General features: G+C 39.4%; 1 protein-coding gene across 5 annotated transcripts in view; it reads left to right on the top strand.

The window, feature by feature from the left end:
- Positions 1 to 2,209: 2,209 nt before the first annotated feature.
- LOC145354895 (uncharacterized) overlaps positions 2,210 to 23,994 on the top strand; it is a 169,568-nt gene continuing 147,783 nt past the window's right edge. For all 5 annotated transcript variants that reach the window (XM_080206495.1, XM_080206497.1, XM_080206498.1 and 2 more), the window contains exon 1: positions 2,210 to 2,800. In XM_080206495.1, the coding sequence (XP_080062621.1) occupies positions 2,678 to 2,800 (123 nt within the window). In that variant the 5' untranslated portion in view covers positions 2,210 to 2,677. The remainder of the gene's footprint in view (positions 2,801 to 23,994) is intronic.

Below are 23,994 nucleotides of genomic sequence, written 5' to 3' on the forward strand. Positions count from 1 at the left end.
GTTAATTAAACTAACTGGACTTTGATTTGAGAGTGGTTAAGCTGTGTGAGTCACCAGATTGGGCAAACATGACTTTTAAAAAAACTTGGAACAAAATAAATTATTTTGTACATTAATACTAAATATAAGATGAAATAGTCCCCTTTTTACTTGATTAAAATTCTTTGTAATATCAAACTCCTTAAATTTCCTTTTAATACATTCAGACCCAATTGAAATAGTTCCAGCAAAGTATCTCAATCTTCCTGTACCTACAGTTTTCCTTCCCTGAAATCCTTTTGGTGAATCAATACTGATGCTCTCAATGGTGTTTGTGCCCTTTTTATAAAGGGGTGGCAAAAACTGCATGTAGTACTCTAACTAGCCTAACCAGTGTTTTGTACAAACTTACCATGGCTCCTTTAAATTTGTACTGTGCCCCTGTTCATGAAGTACAAGTGTGAGACCAGCAGACTGAAACTGTACAGCTTACACTTTGAAATAACATGCCCAGTCCTTATCATAGAAATTGAAGAAAAAATTCAAGGCTCTGAAAGAGGCACCAGAAGAATTTATAATTCTTGGGGCCCTGGGCATCAAGCATATCTCCAGATTTACAACATTCTTTGCACAGTCTTTGTTCCATCAATCCAATAAAGGACAAACATATGAGAAGCAAGAGAAAGCTGGCCTGTACATCATTTACTCACTGGATGAACAAGAAAGCAAATCCTTTCACAATATACTACACATTGTTAAGGATCAGACCAGAAACTCCAAGATATTGATGAAGTTAGCATAGACACTAACTTTCACATTTGATTTTGGCATTAGGGTGAGCATAAGATGTTTTGCTCCAGCGACGATTCAGTTGACCCACTAGGAAGCTTTTAGCAAAATAAACTTTATTTTAGAATATAACAAAAAGAATTAGCATAACTTTAATCAATTAAAAGATTTAAACACAACAAAATATAACTCTTAAGAGTATCTATTTTGTTCCAATTCAGCAATATCCCCAATAGACATAAGTCTTTTCAGTCGAACCAGTTAGCACAGAAACCAAAGATGCTTATGTGAAGCTAGATTTCCAACTTTTTAACACTTCTGGACAGAGATCCAGACAGCAATTTACAGAGAAGGATATATCCTCAAAACAGCAAAATTTCAGGGAGGTAAACCTAAACTCTGGCAGCTTCTATACTTCAGAGAGGGGACAAGAGAGTCACTGCTGTCTCTCACCTCAAAAACAGCATTTCAGCTTGAATATTATGTGTAAGCCTAGCTGTACCCAATCATATGACCATACCTGTCAAGCATCACAATTAAACCCCACTCTGCAAAATCCCAAAGGGAACACCAAGTTCAGATTAAGCAAATAATACAGGATGCCAGTTATAGACAGAATGGCTCTGAGTGCTTAGAACTATAACAGTCCCTGGAACGAGAACAGATCTCAAATACATTTCTTAAACACACAGTAGTGTCACAGCATACATGAATTTATATATTGGCTAGGGTGCCATATTCTGTTGTCCCCAGGTTGATTTTTTTTCTCCAAGCTATGCTGTTAGAAGAGGCTAGAAATGGTTTCCTCGTCCTTAAAGGGAGGCAAATGAGAAGACATGCAAGATGCCATGTAGAATAGAAATGTTCAATTTCGCACTGCTTTAAGTTGCAAACGTGTGAGGTAGAAAAACGTGTTTATGTAAAATACAAGTTCAGGTTGATGTTCAGCAAACGTAAAAATGTGATTAATGCTTAGAATTGCTTAGAATACTTTCTGGGTAGCATAGTGGGAATTCAAACTCTGGAATGGTTCAAAAGACAGTTGGATTGGAGCGTCGTACGTCTCTACAGAGAGTGAGCAAAGTGTTCTCAATTGTCAACCTTGTTCTTGGAAATCCCAAGACAAACGTTCTCAAGTAAACTGCAATTGTTTAGAACCTTATACTTTATCCTGAAAATGAACTGCAGAGTATGGCAAAACGGAGCTGTCCAGTCTCACTGTTTTTTTTTGTGGGGGGGGAGGATTGGAGAGGTTAGTTGTTGGCTTTGTTCAGTGTCCTCTGTGGAACGGAATGTGAACAGTTTCGATCGGTTCTCAATCACTTTTGTTTTGGGTTGGAGGTTAAGGGGTAGAGCAGTTGTCTTTCACCCACCCAGAGAGTTGTACGGGAAAGGTGGCTTGTGGATGACGTAAACGTGGAAATGCGCAGGCGTTGCACATTGCGGAGCTGGGTTGTGTTTGTGAGTTTCGGCTCCGGCGCTTCACTGGAGTTAGAGGGCAGGAGAGCCAGCCGTAGCTGAGAGTGTTGGAGTCATTGAAGTTACAACTCAGGCAAGGGAGCAGCCAGACTGTGTGTGTGTACGATTGAGTCAGGCCAAGATCTCAACCAGATTGCTAACTCTCAACCCCGAGTAGACGCTTGTCCCGGTCGGCTCCAGCGCTATGTGGCCGGGAATCGGGCAGTGAAATCCCTCTTGACTCCAGGATTGTCCTTCGACGTTTTCCGGGAGGGGAGATGCAACCAGTGCCCGTTTTTTGGTTCGGTACGAGGATTCCGCTGTTTAGAAGGACATTATTGAGCAGCTGAAGGGGAGAGGGAGCCCCGGCTCCTTGCAGTCTCTCAAGGTCTGTCCCAATATTCCATGGGAGTTCTCAAACTCGGGGCTTGTTCTACTGTTCCTCGGGACAATGTCTGCTAAAGAAAACGCGGCTTGTAGAAAATTCCAGGCGAACATCTTCAATCAGAGCAAGTGTCAGAACTGTTTCAAATCCCGGGAATCGCATCTAACCTCCGATCAAGATTTGAACCAGGTGAGCAAAAAAAAGCCTCCCGAACTCTTCCCCAGTATGTTTATAAACGGATTGGCCGCGTATGCTTTTATTTTGTCTCGATTTACGTTTTAATGATTTAAGCTCAAACCATTAAACACTAACGTCTGCAATTGTATAGAATTAATGCATGGAGACACGGAGTCTGAGTTTATTATATATCAAGGACATGCTTATTTCTGTAACATTACTCACTCATTTCCAAATTGTCTTTTGTAAGCCTCTGTCTGGCCTTATTTGATGCAAGAGATAATTTGACTTTTATGTAAATAACTATTAGTCACAAATCAACGGCGCCCATCGTGTTTACATTTTGCTAGGCTGCAGAGTGGATTGTGCATAGGCCACTGAATTCAATATTTGTATGCATTCGCATTCCCCTAACTTCCCTCGCAAGCACTCGGCTCAGCAGGTTCTACCTAGCTGTTTGTAGATTGGAGGGAGAAAAGACTCTCTTCAATGTTCGATCTCAGTACAGCTATATAATCGCACCTTTCTCCCAATTATTGTCCAGTTGAGATTGGAGTACTGCCCTTTGGTGCGGTGATTTGCGTGACGGACGGGCCATTTCAGTCCCTTGTTTACAAAATGCAGGAATAAAGCACTGGCTTAGGGATCATGCCGGATACAAGACTCGAGTTTTCTTCCTCCCCCTCCTTGAAAAGTTAAATGGATTGTCTCCTGAGACTATGTAATTTGATGTCATCAGCCTCTATAATGCTGTGTTTACATAATCGTTTTATTTATTGTGGGAATTGCTTCGTGTAATCCCAGACCTCAAAAGTCCGGTAGGTAATCTGCATAATTAGATCTCGGCCCTGTGCTTACTTTGATTTATATAATTGAAATAGCACAAGGTCAAGGTCACATTTAGCTGCTGTGGAGGGAGGTGAATAGATTTCTGTCTCGGGATTTATCCATAGGAGGGCTCTCAGTCTCTAGTAGTGAATTTAAAGCCTTGTACATCACCCTAGCACGTGAAGGCACTTTTATGCCAAGTCTCTGAAAGCTAACTGGATAGTAAAGATTTTTTTAAAACCCAGGAAAATGAAATAAAAACTCTTGTCATTATCAGAAAGGAATGGCAATTCTGATGAAATCTTGCTACTAGGTAGCTTATTCTGTTTCACCATCTTCTGTTTTTATTTCAGCTTTAGAGACTTGTAGTTAAAAAAAGACAAGCAGAATTATTGTTTTGCTATGAACCTTTTGAGTAAGTTAAAAGATTCAGAGTAGAAGTTTGGCTATATCCCAAGGATTCCAGTGATTATCTTGGTAATCTATTTCATTTTGAATTTCCATTGATATCCCAGTAGTTCACTGCACTTCAAACTCCAGTAAATGTAAGTGATTATGTCTGAACTTCAAGCTTCCATTAAGCACGTCACCATGAAATGGCCCCATTGCAATGTGCTGTTTGTGTCTCAATGCAAGATCTAGCCTGAAACAAAAATACACTGCAAAAGATCATAATCATTGTGAAACTCTATACATAATATGGGGGCTGGTTAGATGACTTTTGGTTGTTTCAGAATAATATCAGAATTCAGAATTTATTTCCCATCCTGACTGATGTAGACTGGATCTCCCTCCTTGTCCTGCCCCTGAGCTACCATTCTACAGATATCAGTACCTCTTACAAGTGGTTGTTGTTCATGGATGGACCTAAACATCAAATTATATTTGAGGCCAGTCACTAGTGGGGTTTGCAGGTAACATGATCAGAAAATTGGTTAACATGTCTGCAATTTAAGTATGGAGCAGGCCCCTCAAGCCTGCTCCCACCATTTAATAAGGTCATGGCTGATCTGATTGTAACTTAAATTCCACATTCCTGCCTACTCCTGATAACCTTTCATCCTCTTTTTTTAAATCAAGAATATATTTACCTTAAAAATATTCAAAGACTGTTTTCACTGCCTTTTGAGGAACAGTGGTACAATGGTTAGCACTGCTGCCTCAGCTCCAGGGACCAGGATTCAATTCAGTTAGGTGATAGTATGTGTATAGTTTGCACATTCTCTCCTTGTCTGCGTGGATTTCCTCTGGGTGCTCTGGTTTCCTCTCAGTCCAAAGATGTCCAAGTTAGATGGATTGGCTGTGCTAAGTTGCCCCTTAGTGCCCCAAACTGTATAGATTAGACATGGGAAACGTGTGTTGTTACAGGGATAGGGCAAGGGAGATGGCCTAGGTAAAAGATACTCTGTCAGAGCATTTGTGCAGATCCGATGGGCCTCTTCTGTACTGTAAGGATTCTATGATTCAGAGACTTATGGCTGTCTGAGAGAGAAAAAATGCATCCATTGATATTAAGGGGAGGCAAATTGTGAGCATTGGAAAGTAGAGTCCATTGGGAGAAAGTAGAGCTTATGATTTTCCTTCCTTCGGGTAGTCAGCCATGACTCAATTGGTACCACTCTTGGTAGTTGATATACTCGCCTCTGAGTAAGAAGGTTGTGGGTTCAAATCCAACTCAAGACTTCAGCTCAAAAATAAAGCTGACTACTCCAGTGCACTACTGGAGTTGCTGTCTCACTTTTATGTATGCCAGGTGCTGCTCCTGATATGCCTTCCTGCAGTCTTTATTGAACCCAGTTTTGACCCCTGGGCTTGGTGGTAATGGTAGAGTTGTAAATATGCTGGATCATGAGGTTACATATGTGGTTGAGTGCAATTCTGTTGCTGATAGCTGAGGGCACCTCATGGATGCTCAGTATTGAGTTGCCAGATCTGTTCAAAATCCGCCCAATTTGGCATGCCGTAAGCTACACAACATGATGGAGGGTATCCTCAATATGAAATGGGACTTTGTGTCCACAAGGACTGTGCGATGGTCAGTTCCACTGATGCTATCATACACCAATTCATCTGCAGCAGGACCATTGGTGCAGATGAGGTCAAGTATATTTTTCCCTCGTATTGTTTCCCTCACTACCTGCTGCAGACTCACTCTAGTGGCCAAATCCTTTAAGATAGGGCCAATTCAGTCATTAGTGGTGCTCCAAGCCACTTTTGGTGATGGACATTGAAGTCTCCCACCCTGAGTACATTGTGCATCCTTATGACCCTTGGTGGTTTTTTCAACAAGTTCAACATGGAGCAGTACTGATTCTTCAGCTGAAGGCATGTGGTATGTTGTAATCAATAGGAGGTTTCCCATGTTTGACCTTTTACTATGAGACTTTATGAGGTCCCAAGTTGATGTTCTTGATGTTCCAGGATGCCTCTCTCCATCCCACTGTGGCAAGGAGATGGTGGGGTCTGAAACATTGTCAGTAAGGTATGATTCCGTGTTGGGCTATGTTGATCTTTTCCCCTCATTATTTTGTAGACCTCTATAAGATCACCCTTCAGCTCCTGTGCTCCAGAGGAAAAAAGTCCCAGTCTCTCCAGCCTCTCCTTATAACTCAAACCATCAAGTTCTGATAGCATCTTAGTAAATCTTTTCTGCACTCTTTCTAGTTTAATAATATCCTTTCTATATTAGGGTGACCAGAACTGTACACAGTATTCTAATTGTGGCCTTACCAATGTCTTGTACAACTTCAACAAGATGTCCCAACTCCTGTATTCAATATTCTGGCCAATTAATTCAAGCAAGCTGAATGCCTTCTTCACCATTCTGTCTACCTGTGACTCTACTTTCAAGGAACTATGAACCTGTACCCCTAGATCTCTTTGTTCTGTACCCTCCCCAACCCCCAGCATTAACTAAGTCCTGCCCTGGTTCAATCTACCAAAATGCACCACCTCACATTTATCTAAATTAAACTTCATTTGCCATTTGTCAGCCCATTGATCAAGATCCCGCTGCAATCTTTGATAACCTTCTTCACTGTCCACTATGCTACCAATCTTGGTGTCACCTGCAAACTTACTAACCATGCCTCCTAAATTCTCATCCAAATCATTAATATAAATAACAAATAACAATGGACCCAGCACCGAGCCCTGAGGCACACCGCTGGTCACAGGCCTTCAGCTTGAAAAACAACCCTCTACGACCACCCTCTATCTTCTGTCGTCAAGTCAATTTTGTATCCAATTGGCTACCTCACCCTGGATCCCGTGAGATTCAACCTTATGCAATAACTTACCATGCGGTACCTTGTAAAGGCCTTGTGAAGTCCATGTAGACAACATCAACTGTGCTACTCTGATCAACCTTTTTGGTTACCCCTTCAAAGACTCAAATTTGTGAGACATGATTTTGCGCTCAAAGCCATGCTGCCTGTCCCTAATCAGTTCTTGCTTCTCTAAATGCCTGTAAATCCTGTCTCTCAGAATACCTTCTAACAGCTTACCCACTACAGATATGATGCTCACCAGCCTGTAGTTCCCAGGCTTTTCCCTGCAGCCATTTTTAAACAAAGGCATGAAGTTTGCCACCCTCCAATTTTCAGGCACCTCAGCTATGGCTGTCGATGATTTAAATATCCCTGCTTGGGGACCTGCAATTTCCTCCCTAGCCTCTAACAACATACTGGGATACACTTCACCAGGTCCTGGAGATTTATCCACCTTGATGTGCTTCAAGACTTCCAACACCTTCTGTAATATGTACACTCCTCAAGATATCACTATTTATTTCCCCAAGTTCCCAAACATCCATGCCTTTCTCAACAGTAAATACTGATGAGAAATATGAATTTAGGATCTCACCCATCTCTTGTGGATCCACACATAGATGACCTTTTGATCCTTAAAAGGCCCTATTCTCCCTAGTTACTCTTTTGTTCTTTATGTATTTGTAGGCCCAGTCAACATTGGGCCTCAGTTTCAACTGATTAGGGACAGGCAGGTTCTGAAGTTGACCTCTGCTCCAGTAACACCTTGGAGTGCGAATAATCTCATCTCAGCTTGCACATGTATGCAATCGCAACCAACTAGTTGTTCACTATTTCTCCACCCGTGTTGTCAAACTGCTTAGGGAGGTACGGTGGCACTGCTACCTCACAGTGCTAAGGTCTTCGGTTCAATTCCCAGTTTAAGTCGCTGTCTGTGCAGGATCTACACGTTCTCCCCACGTCTGCATGGATTTCCTCCAGGTACTGTCCCGTAGTCTGAAAGGCATGCTGGTTGGCTGCATTGGCCATATTAAACTCTTCCTCAGTGTACCTGAACAGATGCCAGAGTGTGGGGATTTTCACAGCAACTTCATTGCAGTAAGCCTACTTGTGACATTAATAACTTACCTTAAAACACCTAGTGTTGGATGAATCACAGTTTCCTGCAGATAGGCTTTGGGAAGACAAAAAAAAAGTTTTTATTCCCACCACAAACTCTATCCTTGCCAGTAATTTAAATTCACCTGCCTGACTTATTTCACGTTGAACCATGCCGATTTCTTATTGGTGTCTTATTGAATTCTGAGTTGATCTTCCAACTTCATGCTGCTTTCACCTCTAAAATTGCCAACTCTAACACAGCCAGGTCTAACTGTTCACCTATGCCTTTGACGTTTTTAGACCCAGTGCTATGTAGGGATCTACATAGGAATCCCCAATCTCTCATCTTTCAGCCCTCTGAACCATCTAATTTAAAATTTTGCTGCCTATATCCTACTCTGTACTAAATCCAATTCAATACTCACCCTATCTTCACTGAGCCATATTGGCTTCTAGTCTGCCAATACCTCATTTCCATTCTCCAGTTTGAGCTCCTTTACAACCTTGCTCCTCCCTGTCTCTGTAACCTCCTACAATTACCAAGACTATGGCAACTGTAATTTACTTTGGCTAGGCTTCAGCTATAGAACCCCGTTTATAAATTTCTTGTCATGCTCCCTCTCACCTTTCATTTAGGACCCTTCTTAAAACTCATCTCTGACCTTGGTTTTGGTCATCCTTCCTAACTTCTTTTCTTGGATGTGGGCAAAACACTTTGTGCGGCAGTGTGTTGAATGATGACATTGAATAGGAGACTGAGGCAACGTGCAGAATTTAGATATGTGCAGGTTGCTATGTAAGGTACGATAACAGAGCAGGTGAGGGTCATTGTTAATTTCTGATATGGAGAAGCACCGTGGTACAGCAATTGAGAATGATAATGTGAAGGAAAGAATGTACCATGCTGAATGGGGTGGAGGAATGTGCTGAGTGATATATGGAGCAGAGGTGCAGCGGTTTATTCAGTGATATGGAGAATGGATTGGGCAATGTGCTGAATGATATGAAGCATAGGGTGGGGTAGTGTGCTGAATAATGCCAAAGAGCAGAAATGGTAAAATATGCTGAATTTAAGTGTGCAGCTGCACATGCACAATTCTTCACACTGAGCCCTTCAGTTCAGCTGCATTGTAATGTACAATAGTTGGGTATTTCCTTGCAGGAGTAGAGAGCATTGCTTTGAACTGTTCTTTGATATAGAACTGGATTTGAAGAGACAAAAGAAAGTATTAAAATGGCGAATGGGCTTTTTCATTCTTTTGCTGGATGACTTATACCCCATGCACCACCTTCAACTTTTTACTCACTACACCACCTTCAACTTACACTCACTGCACCACCCACACTCAGTGGCAGTAGACTGTAGCATCCACAAGATATTTTGAAGTAACTTACCAGGCCTTTTCGACACCACCTTCCAAACCTGCAACTTCTATTACCTGGAAGGACGAGGGCAGCAGATGCATGGGAACATTACAACTTACAAGTTCCCCTCCAACTCATATGCCATTGTTTCTTTGAGCTATATTGCCATTCTTTCACTGCTGGGTCAAAATCTGGAACTTCCTTCCTGTCAGTACTGTGGATATTTCTACACCACATGGATTTCAGGAGTTCAAGAAGGCAGCTCATCACCATGTTCTTGAGAGCAAGTAGGGATCGGCAATAAAAAAAATCTCCCGGAAAGGGACACGTTCTTTCCGTATCCATCCTGTCAGTCCCCTCAGGATCTTCCATAATGCAGGTCATGGCTTAATCATCTAAACTCGATTTGATTCAGACCCAGTCTGTCTAACTTTTCACAATCGCAGACATCAGTTGAGTGAATCTTCTCTGAACTGCTTCTAATGCATTTATGTCCTTTGTTCAATAAGACCAAAACTGTACACGGTACTCTGGAATTGGTCTCACCAACACCCTGTCCAACTGTGGCAAAACATCCCAACTTTTTTATTCCATTCCTGTTGCAATAAAGAACGACATTCCATTTGCCTTTCTGGCAAAAAGTTAGGGTACTAACTTTTTATGGTTTGTGTACATGCTAATCCCACTGTATCGCAAGAGTCCCGCAATGTTTCTCTATTTAAATAATAGGCTGCTTTTCTATTCTTCCTGCCAAAGGTGGACAAGTTGAAATTTTCCCGTATTATACTCCATCTGCCAGATTTTTGTTCACTCGTGTAACCTATCTACGTCCCTTTGCAGACTCCCTATTTCCTTTTCACAACTTGCTTTACTACCTATCTTAGTGTCACCAGCAAATTTAACAACCATGTTTCATCACTTCATCTGTTAGTGAGATTAATTGTAAATAGTTGAGGGTCCAACACTGACCCCTGTGGAAGTTCATTTGTCACAGCTTGCCAACCTGAAGAAGATCCATTTTCCCTATTTTCTGCTTCCTTTTAGTTAACCAATTCTCTAGCTGTGCTAATATGTTACTCCCTACGCTGTGAGCTCTTATTTAACCTTTCATGTGCCACCTTCTCAAATGCCTTCTGGAAATCTCAGTACAGCACACCTTCAAGTTCCCCTATATCAATGCTGCTTGTCACTACTTCAAAGAATTCCAATATATTAGTCAGAAATGATTTCCCTTTCACAAAACCATGTTTATTCTACCTGATTAAATTGAGGATTTTTAAGTTCCCTGCTACAACCTCCTTAGTAATAGATTGCTCTGTCAAAAGTCTTGAACAAGGCTGCTCTTGTAACTCATAACCGTTCTTGTTATTTTCCTCAATACTTCCGATCCTTTGATATCTTCAGCTAGAAATCTATTGATCTAATTGATGAGCAGACCCAATGATAGTGCTTTCACTGTCCTGGCCTGACCAATGGGGTGTTGACTTCCAACCATTCTCCACCCTCTAATAGCAAAAGATCCTGCACATTTCAGTCATAGTTGGCCTACCAATGCTGCGAGACTGTATCCTTTGATTCTGGATACCCCAGCCAGATTAAACATCTTCCCTGCATCCACTCAGCAAGAGGTCTTTATGCCTTACATGGCCTCTCTGTTCTCTACACTATCCAACATGCAGGTCCATTTTCCTCGCGCTCACCGTGAGATAATCCCCTAGTCCCTGAATGGTTCATCTTAATTGCAATTCCTATACAAGAGGTCTAATCATTACCTAGATAGCGAGGTGAACAGGGCATACAATAATCCAGGTGAGGACTCACCAAGAATGCAGTTGATTGCACCCAAACTTCTTTACTCCTATGCTTAGTCCCTCTTGCAGTCAAGGCTAACTTGCACGTTGCCTCCTTACTTGCTGGCTTTATCTGCATGTTAGCTGAAAACTACGTATGGAAATGGACAGCCAGGTCTATTTAGACACCCACATCATTTTCTCAATATCAAGAAAGTCTGTGGTTTTATATTCGTTAGAATGCAGTGGAGAACCTTGTGTGTTTCACTCTTGCACACTTCACCTACAGTGTTCCTTACCACTCAATTAACTTGTTTAAACTTACCTTGTGGACTTGTTGCATCTTCCTCACATTAGGACAAAAACAGCAGGTGCTGAGGATATGGCATTCTGAGGCTTAGAACCTCGTGAGCTGCAATTGATGGATTGCATGATCCATGTCTAGGCCACCTATTAAGGATTAACTGATGTTTAAGCATCCTCATGGTGATACAATTCAGTGATCACAGTGCTGGCAATGTGAGACAAGTGTCTTGAATGTAACACATGATCAGAATCTGATGTGCGACTAAGTTCCATGCCCATAAATGCCTGCTACAGTTTAAGCAACCAGCAGCAAATTGAGAATCCAGGAAAACTCCGAACAGTGCAATTAAAAATATACTTAAACAAAAAGTCTATACAGTGATTGGACACCTTTGTCACTTACGTGCTTCAAACTTGTTTATTTTTCTGCTAAACTTAGGTGCAGTCCCAACAACCACAGCTGAGGTGGATGGTGCCTGATGACTTGGATAGGCATCCTCTGGAGGGCTGAGGCCTAGGGGGCCTCCTGTATGGTGTATGTGAGAATGATGTAGAATTAGTTCAAGAAGAAGAAGTGTCTAATGAAATTTCAAATCATATGTCTAGTGTCAAGGATAGTTAAATTCCAGAACATTGTATACGACCAAAGAGGAATAGACATCCTCTTGATCAACTTTCTTACAGTGTATAATAATTAATGATGCGTAGTACTGTGCCTAGAGCATTATTGATCCTGTGTATAACATCATAGTAATTTATTGTCATGCCCACAGCAGTAAAGTGGGAGCAATGTTACATATTTAAGTAGTTGCGTAGTTGTTGTAAAAGCTGGTCACAAATTGGCTAGTGATGTAATTGGGGTGTTTCACAGGCTTCTGCCTTAGTTTTATTTTCTGTTCTGTGCAGGGAACATCTCTTTCTTTTACCCCTAACATAGTTAGGACATTATACCATATAATTCGCCATGCTCCTTGCATATACATATGAAATCAGCTGCCTGGTGCAAGCAAGATTGTATGTGGCCAGCTTTCTCACCCCTGAGTGGAAGACACCCATATCCGCTCCCATCTCCCGACCTAAACTCTGAAATGGAAGATTCCTCCTATTGTAGTTCCATAGGAGGTAATTTCTTTCCTCCTCGTGGTACTAAATTGTGTACAGCAGGCTTGTGTGGGTTTAATTAAGCCAGGGATTGATTATTTACATGTTTGAGGACATTATAAGGAGTCTTGGTGCAAAGGACGTAACTTGCAAAAAAGTATGGCCAAGTTTAATTTTCTACATGTAACAAAGTCATTGACAGAAAAGTGCCGATTTTATGTAATCCTATTTTCTTGCTTTTGCCCCATGCCCTTTTATACTGATTAAGAAATGAGACCAGGAATAAACCATATGGCCTTTCGGGCCAATGATGCTAGTCAGTGAAATTGTGAATAAACTGCCTCAGATCCACCTTGTATATTGCACTATTACTTTAGTTCCTCAGCATCTAAAGGTTTATTGATATATTCAGTGAATGACCATCCACAGTTCTCTGGGCTGGAGACGTCCAATGGTTCACAAAGCTTTGAGTGAAGAAATTTCTCCTAATCTCAGTCTTAAATGGCCAGCCCCTTATTTTGAGACTGTGATCCCTAGTTCCAGCCTTCCCAGCCAGGAGAAATACTGTGATGAAATATGTTATTTTTAATATTTTTGGGGTTTATTGTGCTTTTCTGTGTAGCCGATGTGGGTGTGTTTAGTTAAGCTGGAGACTGATTGTTTACATGGTTATGAGAATCATAAGAAATCTTGGTGTAAAAAGCATGCTCTTGCAAAAAGTATAACCAGGATTAGTTTCTATAAAGTAAGCCATGGGTAGAAAAGAAGGTTTTATTTGTTTTCATTTCTTAGATTTCAAAGGGGAGCAAAAAGTGTTTATAACTTTGCAAAGGTCATAAATAAATAAGGCAAGGTTATTAGATTTTATTTGATTTGAAAGTAGGGGCAAAAGGGAGAACATGATGGATTTTACATTCTGGGAAAGTAAGTAGAACTACGGACAATGGACTCAAGATAAAAGATTAGAAAGAATACTTAAGAAGAGGTTAGCAGTGTTTAAGTGAGTGACTATTTGAGACCTCCTAGGATGCCACTTTATGCTGGGGAAAGAGCTGTGAAGAGTCAAAGTGAGGCAGCTTTCCAGCCATTCCAGAAAAGTGTCTTTTTCAGAAAGCAGGTTTGAAGTTTCTTTAATTTTCACAGTGTAGTGGGGGAGTGAGAAGAACATTACCTGCAGTAACAGTAGGTTTGTCTTGTGGTAATATTATTGGAATTTTTATAGTCAAGCATCAATAAGGATTGTTGCCTAAAGAGAAAGTCTGATCAACTGGAGTCATGTTTTGTAAGACTAATTTTCACTATGTAAGTGTAATCTTGTGTGTTTAAGTTTAATTTTCTTCTGTTAATAAATATTTTAATTTAATAATCGTCTAAAGGTGTTACTGGCATTGGTGGATTCTAAATTCGGTGAATGATTCTTGACATCAAAACACAAAGGAAAGATACATTGGCTTAAGTTTGGGATTTAGTCTGCACGGCAATTAACATCTGCCAGATTGTTAACTCCAGGAAATATGTGTCTAACCTACTTAATTTGTTCTCATAGGACAATTTCCTAATATCAGGAATCAGTTGTGAACCATTTGAATTCCGTCTAAGATGAATAAATCCTTCCATAGATAAGGAGACCAAAACTGTACACAGTACTCTGTGGTATCAGCAGGGCCATATATAATTGCAGTAAGATTTATAGAGTATATCATCTTGAAATAATGGCTAACATTCCATTTGCTTTCCTAATTGCTAGCCAAACTTGCATATAGGCTTTGATTTGTGTACAAGAGAACCTAAATGCCTCCGAATACCAGCATCTCCTAGCATCTTGCTATTTAAACAAAATGCTCTGCTTTTTCTACTTCTCCTACTAACTACTAAGTGGCTACCTTTGTGTTTCTCCATTACTTTTCCGCTTGTTGTGTTCTTGCCCATTCACCTCATCTGTCTGTATCTGTTTTTATGCTCCATCCAGCTTACTTTGTCACCTAACTTTATATTGTCAATGAAGTTGGATGCATTCCACTCAATATCCTCATCTAAGTCATTGATAATAGATTGTAAATAACTAAGGCTCAACCACAGATTTTTGTGGTAGCCTACTAATTGCAATGTGCCAGTCTCAAGATGACCCATTTATTCATATTCATAAGATGCTCTTAAAAGAGTCGTTGGATTTCAAGCACTAAGTCTATTTCTCTCTCCACAGATACTGCCAGATCTGCTGTTTTCCAATCCTTTCTGCATTTATTCTCCTTATTCATTTAGGCTTGCTGCCTAAATCATTCTTGGCATCATTTGCCAAGATAGCAAAGCATTCTACATTCTGATAATTGTTTGCATAAAGACACTATATTTTACTCTTCACAATTTCGTATTTTGTAATTGTGACCTTGTGATTTATCTATCAGTGGAAAGAATTCAGGTTTATTTTCTCATTTGTTATGTTGACCGATCATATTTCCTTCCGTTCTTCTTAGTTCAGGAGACTGAAGCTCTAATCATTGTACCTTGAATCTCATCTCTGCTTTTATCTTGATAAATCTGTAGTGAACTTTTACAATATTATATCTTTACTGTAGTCAAGTGCCTAACATTGTAATTCCATTCCAGAAGGGACCTAACTATTATTTTGTACACTGTAATATTTACCTCCATCTGTTGAATTCCATTTGATAAGATCAAAATTCTATTTTCTATTTTAAAATCGCTTTTTAATTACCCTGTGTCGCTCCACGACATTGAGAAATTTACCATTTAAGATATATTTCCATTCTTTATTTTTGTTCCCCAAATATGCTACATCACTTTTTACATATGAAGTGTATCTACTGCTTATCTGCTAATTTCCTGTTTATTGTCACCCTACTGTTCATTTCCTGCCCCTCCCATATTGGTATCATTTGCAAGCTTTGATATTCCTCTGGGTCAAAGTCTATATTACTGAAGAGTCTCGTAAATTGCGCATGGTGTTTCCCACGGTCAATTAATTAACAACTATATATTTTTCTTAATCTACAAGATGGCAATAGAGTTAGGGGATATAGGGTGGGGTGGCGGTGCGGAGAGAGAATTCAAAACTCGTGGCCAAGGCCAGCAAATTAATCATGAGAATTCATTGCAAATTTGAATGTTTGCAGCAGTTTATAGCAGTAGCTATCAATAGAAATAAATGACAATAAATAGCAACCATAAGAAGTGACGGTTGTGTATAGCAAGTTCACTTCTATGTAAGACTTATTTGTATATTCCAAAAAGCCACTACCTACTGGATTGAGAATAACCAGTTAATAACACTTCCAATGAGCTCTGTTTTTATGTATACCATAAGAACTTAAGAAATAGATGCAGAAGTTGACTAGTTAGATTCTTGAGCTTTCTCACCATTCAAAAGATCATGCTGATTTGTTCAACCCCACTTTATTGCCTACTCCCATAACTTTGACTCCGTTGTCAATCAAAAATCTGTCTAACTCAGCCTTGATATGTTCCATGGCTCACTGGGGAAAAGAATTCCAAACACTAACATTCCTCAGAAAAGAAATTCCTCCTGATCTCCATCTTAAATAAAAGACCCTTATTTTTAAATTGTCTCTCCTAATTCTAGATTCATTTTCTCATATCCACTCTGTCAAAATCAGAGACTGCTCAGAATCCTATGTTTCAATAAGACCGCCTCCCGTTTTTCTGAATTCCCATGCATACAGGAGCTACTAGCTTATTCATTCCTCATAAGAATGTCTTCATGTCAGGAATCAACCGAGTAAGTCATCGCTCATTCCTGCTTAAATAAGGAGACTAAAACTGTGTGCCGTTCTCTAGCTGTGGTCTCACCCATTCCCTATACATTTATAGCAATTTTTTTTTCCTGTTATGCTCCATTTCCTCCCTGCAATAACGGCCAACGTGCATTTCTTAATTACTTGGTATACCAGCATGCTAACTTCATAATTCATGTACAAGGACTCCCAATTCCATTTGTACTGCAGCATTCTGTACTCTCTCCATTTTAATAAAATTCTGCTTTTCTATACTTCCCCACCAAAGTGAAAAACCTCATTTTTAGTATCCTTTATTCACCCAGCTTGAAATATCCTCAAAGAATTCATAAATTTGTCAAACTCTTCCCCCTTTCACAAAACCATGTTAAGACTGCTTGACTACTTCCTTAGTAATGGATTCCAGTATTTTCTCCAGTGATGTGTTAAACTAACTGGCCTATAGTTTACTGTTTATCTATGTCCCTTGTTTCTTGAATTGGGACAATACATTTATGATTTCCCGATCTGTCGGGACCTTTCTAAGATTACAACCAATGCAGCCACTGTCTCTGTGGACACCATTTTTCCTGATTCCAGGATGCAGGCCATCAGGTACAAGAGACTTGTCAGCCTTTAGAAATATTAGTTTTTTTTGGTACTTTTTCTTGTAGTGATCATGATTGTTAAATTTTTTCTCTTTTGTCCTTTGATTCCCTAGTATTCTTAGGATGCTTTTAGTGTCTTCTACTGTGAGAACAAATACAAAATACTTGCTGAAAGTCTCTGTCCTTGCTTGGTTCCCATTATTAAATTGCCCATTCTCATCATCTAAGGAATTTTTATTTTATCTATTCTCTTCCTATTTATATACTTGAAGCTCTTACTGCCTGTTTTATATGTCTTGATAGTTTACTCTCATTCTAATTTCTCCCTCTTTTTTTAGTTATCCATTGGTGGTTTCCTATCTTCTGGCCTACCACTAAATCCCACAGTATTGTATCCCCTTTTTCTTTCAAAGTGGCTTTTGCTTTCAACGTGATACCAACTTTGACTTTTAATTTGTCAAAGATGGTTCATCCTACTCTGAGGATTTTATTCTAACTTAAATCTTTGCTGAGAGTTATGAAATATCTCCTCATATATCTGCCTCTGCTTATCTATTATCTTGCTCTTTAATTTATCTTCTCAGTCCACTTTAGTCAACTCTGTCTCCATACCTTTGTAATTGTCTTTATTCAAGCGTAAGGCACTAGTTTAAGATCTGTGTTTCACATGTAAAAATAATGTGAAATTCCATCATGATATGATCACTCTTTCCTAGAGGATCCTTTACTAGGATATCATTAATTTATGTTGTATTATTACACAATACAACAAACTAAAATAACCTATTTCCTGGTTGGCTCTGCGACATATTGTTCTATGGAAATGTCACAAATAAACTCTGTGAACTTGGCCTGAAGGCTACTTCTGTCAATTTGATTTGTCTAATTAACGTAAAGATTAGAATCGCCCATAATTATCACAGTTCCTTTCTTACAAACCATTATTCCATGATTTATATTTGTGCCTTACAGTAAAATTACTGTTTTGAGCTTCTAAACAGTTTCCGCCTGTGATTTATTTGTCTTGCTATTCCTCATCTCCACCCAAACTGCTTCTACAGTTTGAACAACCAAGTCGAGATCATATATCTCTGCTGTATTACTCATCTTTTATTAACAGAGCTTAAGGTAGCTTTTCCTTGAATATTCTGTTCTCAGACTTGCTGCCTTGTAAACGTAGGCACAACCCTGCCAGACAAAGTGTTGGTGGGGATGCACCCCTGCCTGATCGCAGCAGCCCCACAGACATTGAACACTTGGGCATGTTAATTGGCTGGGGACAAGCCTTGTGTCCCTCACTCAGGCAGAGGTCTTCCAGCAGCACTAGTGACAGGGACTTTGACGACAAGCACTCGCTAGATTCTGAGTCCTGGAGTTCAGGATTGGGTGGAGGGCAAGTGAAGCCTGTGAAAGAGGGTAAGGTGGGATGGAAGGTGTTGATGGAGAGGTTGTTGGGAGAAGAAGGAGGCTGACCTGTGGTGACATTATAGGCACCTACCCTCTTCCGCCTGTGACCCAAATATGGGAGACTTGTGTGCTTTCCCCCATACTCCTGAATTCCTCCCACCTGCCTCAAAACGGAGGCTAGGCTGGAAGTGGCCCTAACCCACCCCATGTAAAATTGCTGACAGGCTCAGGGTCAAAGGAAAAGACAACAGGAAGGCCAGCTGACTGCAAACCTGCCAGTGGGAACTGAAAAAATTCTGCCCCATGTCTTTGTAATGGCTATCATTTTGTACCCATTTATTTCCACTTGTGCCATCAATTTATCTATCTTGTTACAAATGGTACATGCATTCAAATAAAGTGCCTTTATTTTTGCCTTTTACCATTTTTCCCTCTCTACCACAATTATTTGGTGCACTCAGTCATTTATATGCTTTGTCTTCATTTATATGCTTTATCACTTCCAGTTACACTCTGGTTATCATTAACTGCATTATCATATCTTTTATAGCACAGGCTTAATTTTCTCAACCAATTTCTAATGTGGCTCTTGTAAGATCCATATATTGTATTCCTTTCTTTCAGCCTCTTCATCCTGATCCGCCTCACAAAAAAACATGTCCCATCCTTCACAAATCCTTGTTTGGCTATCTCTGATTAGTCTGTGTCCTTTTAAGTATTAATTTTTGATCTCTGATTATAGTCTTTAGTAATTTTCTACTTCTGACTTAAAGCTAGTTAATTGATAGTTACTTGTGTTTCCCTTCTTCCTTTTGCTAATGGTATGAAACCTGATACTTGAATGAGGAACTATGTTGAAAAGGGGAGAATGAGCACAAATCTGCACAATCTGACAGCATACCACTTGAAACATGTAATAAATTTTATGTGCTAATTTAGTTTATTCAACCAAAGTAAAATTACCAAATTAATATTTGACAGCTTTGTATAAGAACATAGATTTGAACATAGTGAGCATCATTGCACTGCAGTTGTAGTTGTGTGTTGAGGGAAGTGATGTATATAGAATACAATCCTCAGCAGAAGACTAGATAAAGTTGGATGAATGCCTAATTAGTATAACATTGCCCCAGTTAAAGGTAGAAACCACCTGAAAAATCCTTTTTAAATCATGATACAAATCAGCACTACAGATAAGCGGAAGAGTTCTACCACTAAGTCAGTCTCCTGACAGAAGCTTGCAACACGAGTACATAATCTAGGCTAATACTGAGGGAAAACTACTTTTGGTGCCACCATAATTCTGATAAGATGTAGATGGCCTCTCAGGTAAACAGAACATGGGACAATTTGGAAAAAGAGTTCTTCTGGTGTTCTGACTGATGTTTCTCTCTACAGATCACCACTAAAGCAGAATATCTGGTCATTAATGTCATTATCTTCATTGTGGGAGCTTAGTGTGTACACATTGACTGCTGCACTTCCCTAGGTTACAACAGTGACTAATCTCCAAAGTAATTAAATAAACTTTGAGGCATCCTGAGTTTGTTTAAGATGCTATATCGTACTAAGTTTCTTTCCTTTTTCCAGCATTCTACCTCCTTGCCCTGCCACTGTGAGTAGAAGACAATGATAAATTGCCAAAAAATTGGCTCAGGATGAAACATCAGCAACTGATAGGCTAATGCAGAGTACACATACCATGCATAAAACTATTGTTGAATTGACATTTGCCAATCATAAATTTCATACTGCAAAATTATCACAATGGTACTAGCACAGGGGATGTATTCAATGCTGAAAAAACCTCCCCTACTGGTTTGTAAATGTACTGGCCAGTAAAGGGTCTGGTCATTCAAAGTATGTCCCTAAGATTGTTATTTATCTTTATAACTAGAAAACAGTAAATAACTACAAAAATTCCCCAAGACCAAAATTCTCATTATAAACGTACAGCTAAAATTTAGGCTGCTTTCTAGCTTATAGGATTCAAATAGCTCTGCATTTTCTGAAGATCAAATTATTATTTTCCTCTTCCAGACTTGTTTCAGGCTTAATGTATTCATCTACTGCTTCATTCCATCCTTGTTACCGGTTACGTGTTTTCAGTTTATACAATATAAACAGTATTTAGTGTAATTAATCTCTTCTACATTTAGATTATGTGGCTCGAATAATTGGGAATGTGCCTTTACTGGCCGGTATCTAGTCCTGCAACAGTGTGACTTGGCGCCATATCAATGAAACCTGAAATATGAACTAGATGCTATAGCAGCTTGCTTTCCTCCACATACAGTTTCAATCCACTGAAAGGCAGATAGAACAAAGCTGATTTAGTACCAATAGACGAACAAGCTGATTTACATTTATCTAACATTTTATTTTTGTAAGATTACCTCTGGCATAGGAAAGAACAAAACACATGAGACATTGTTGGTGATATAAGTGCATTCTTGTGATTAGAAGATGTTGGCAGCTGTTTGCGTCTGAACTTGAGAACTTTAGGTCCAGCTTCCTTGCCAGATCATTCCTACTCCTTGATTGTGTCTTCCTTCCTTAACTGGGTAGTAAGATGATGGCTTAACCTTCCACTGTTTCCCTGTCTTGTGCCTAGAGATTGCACATTTGAACCTATCAATCAAACCAGCTATTGTCATCAAAATGAAAAATTCTTTGCAACTCATTCATGTTGAACACAAATGAATAGAGTCATTGCAACATACTCTGTGAATGTTTACAGGAATATCTTTAATATGTCACTTTTGTTTTAAGCATTATCGATAAATGCTATGTCTGAATTCAAATCCATCCCCAGCACATGGCTGTTCTGTAGATGTGCCTCACTAAATCTAATTTGATAGTAATAACTTAAGATTGCACCAAAATTTTTCTCTTGTCAAAAATCTTAAAATGTGACATGTTTGATGATTGTATAGAAAATTACAGAAAGGTACTGTTGTCCTGTTTGTTGGGGATTTCCATATTTTGCAATGATGCTCTATGGAACAAAAACATTGACCATTTTTGTCTGTTAGGTTATTGATTTAGTTCTTGGTTAGACAGATTATGTATGGCACATGAAGGGTTTAAAACACAGGTTCACTCAGGAACAGTGCCAAATTCATTCTAAGTATCGTAGTTCAGAACCTAAATCAGTTGCCTACAAGGGGTTTGGAGGATGTGCACATGCAATTACCATTTTGTGATAAATAGCCTAGTCCAAAAGACAGTTTGATTGGTATGGCATGCTCTATGTATATTCAGGCCAGTCAAGAGACTTAGATTTGGCTCAGAGGTAGTGTTCACCTAGTGAGTAGCTGTTCACAAAGATCAATACTGTGGTGAATTATAGCCCAGAAAAAGTGTATTTGTTATAATATTCCAAGGAGCAGCCAAGTTTGTAAACTACTGTAAATGTACTGTTTTTTATGAATGTGTTCATTGACCTGATTTAATGTTAAATAAATTGTCTATTGGTTTATAATCAGAATTTTCATCTGATAGCACGTCTACTGTTCCAGCTACTCAAGGCAAGAAGGTACATAGGAGTACAAAGTAGATAAAAGTAAGCCAGGATATAATAGGCATTTTAAGTTCAACTTTTATATCTAGATGTTATGCATGAAAAGATACATTCATGTACCTAGAAAATACAACGTCTTCTTAAAACAAACCTGAGTAGAACATATGCTGTTTAACTCAGAAATCAGACAAACTATTTTGTAACTAAAGGCAGACTTTTGCAACAAAGGCGTAAAAGAACATAAGGAATAGAAACGGTTGTAGGCCATTCAGCCCTTCAAACCTGCTCTGCATTCAACCAGATTATAGCTGATTTTCTACTACAACTCCATCTTCCAGCTTTATCCCTTATCCTAAAGTGATATTTGGGTGCTTGGTCAAATACATAGGTTTTAAGGAACATCTTAAAGAAGAGAAATGAGCTGGGTATAGTTGGAGAGGTATAGAGGGGGAATTCCAGAATCTAGACAATTTAAGGTGTGGTCATCAGTAGTAGTGCAGTTAAAATTGGGAATACCCAAGAGGCCAGAGTTAGAGGAACATAGACATCTCAGAAAGTTGTGGGGTTGGATGAGATTACAGAGATGGGAAGGAATGAGGCCAGAGAGAGTTTTGAAAATCTTAAAATCAAGATGTTGTTTAACTGAGAGGCAGTGTACGTCAGCAAGCCCAAGAGTGATAGGTGAATAGCAAGGACATAAGGAGCAGAGATTTGGGTGACCTTAAGCTTAAAGAGAGTAGGAAAATGAGAAACCAGTCAGGAGTGCTTTGTAATAGTCGAGTCTCGAGATTAACGCACCTCTCATTCTTTCCTAGGGTGCTCAATCTCTTCTCACAGGACAAACCCCTCATCTGAATTGTTTCACTTTCTCTAGTACAAATATCATAGCATTATTACAGAACAAGAGGAGGCCATTTAACCTGCTGTGCTGCTGTTGGCTCTCTGCATGAGGGCCTCACCGAATCCCATTCCATCATCTTATTCCAGCAGCCCTGCAGTTTCTGTCTTCAGATAATCATCCAATTCTATTTTGATGGCCTCAATTGAATCTGCTCCCAGTTAAGCAACATCTTCATTTTAAGATTTTCAAAACTCTCTACAGCCTCATTCCTTCCCATGTTTGTAATCTCAGTCTTGGGCAGTGCATTCAGATCCTTGCCACTTGCTGTATAAAAACCTCATGTCTAGCATTGCATCTTTTGTCAATCATAAATTAATGTCCTTTGTTTCTTGATCCTTTAGCCAACAGGAACAGTTTTCCCTGTCTGTTCTGACAAGATCCCTCTTGATTTTGAATACGTCTGTCAAATCTCCTCTTAATCTTCTCTTGTCCAAGAAGAACACTCTCAGCTTCTCCAACCTATCTAATTAATTATGTTCCTAATTCCTTTATTACACCCTTTCTAATGCCTTCACATCCTTTCTGAAGTATGATGACATGAATTAGACAGTACTTCAGTTGATGCCAAAACAACGATGTCTTTTTTCAAGATTCACAATTTCTTTCCTTTTGTACTCTATGCTTTTATTTATAAAGCCTAGGATCCCTTCAGTTTTATTAACTATTTTCTCAAACAGCATTAGTGCCTTCAATGACTTATGGATCAACGCCCAATTTCCCTCTGCTCCTGCATCCCCCTTACAGTGTTATTCTTTATTTTATGTTGCCTTTCCTCATTCTTACTCCTAAAATTAGTCCCTTCTCAATTCTCTGCATTCAGTTGTCTTTCCAACATGAAAAGACAATAACTTGTGTAGTATCTTCTTCCTTGATAATGACAGATGCAAAGGATTAACATACCACCTTAGTCATGCCCACTGTTTCTTTGTCCAAATTCCATTCCTGGTTCCTTATTGGCCCCACTCCTCTTATTACCCATTTACTACAAAACACTTTTCAATTTGCTTTTATGTTAGCAGTTAACATAAAAAAGTAAGGTTCTCTAACTTGCTCTTTAACTTCCTCTCTGAACTTTCTATCTTCATTTGTATCGTCTGTCATATGCACCCTTTCATGGCTTCATCTTGCCCTCCGCCTCTTCCGTCATCCTTTTTGTTCTACCTTCTTGTGTCCCACCCCCTGTACCTGAACTATCTCCTCTGTAAAGACAGCCTATTGTTCTGTAACTGTTTTGCCTGCTAATCTTTGAAATCAA

Source organism: Carcharhinus amblyrhynchos, chromosome 18 (assembly GCF_965287045.1).
Source record: "Carcharhinus amblyrhynchos chromosome 18, sCarAmb.v2.hapA, whole genome shotgun sequence".
NCBI classification, from domain to species: domain Eukaryota; kingdom Metazoa; phylum Chordata; class Chondrichthyes; order Carcharhiniformes; family Carcharhinidae; genus Carcharhinus; species Carcharhinus amblyrhynchos.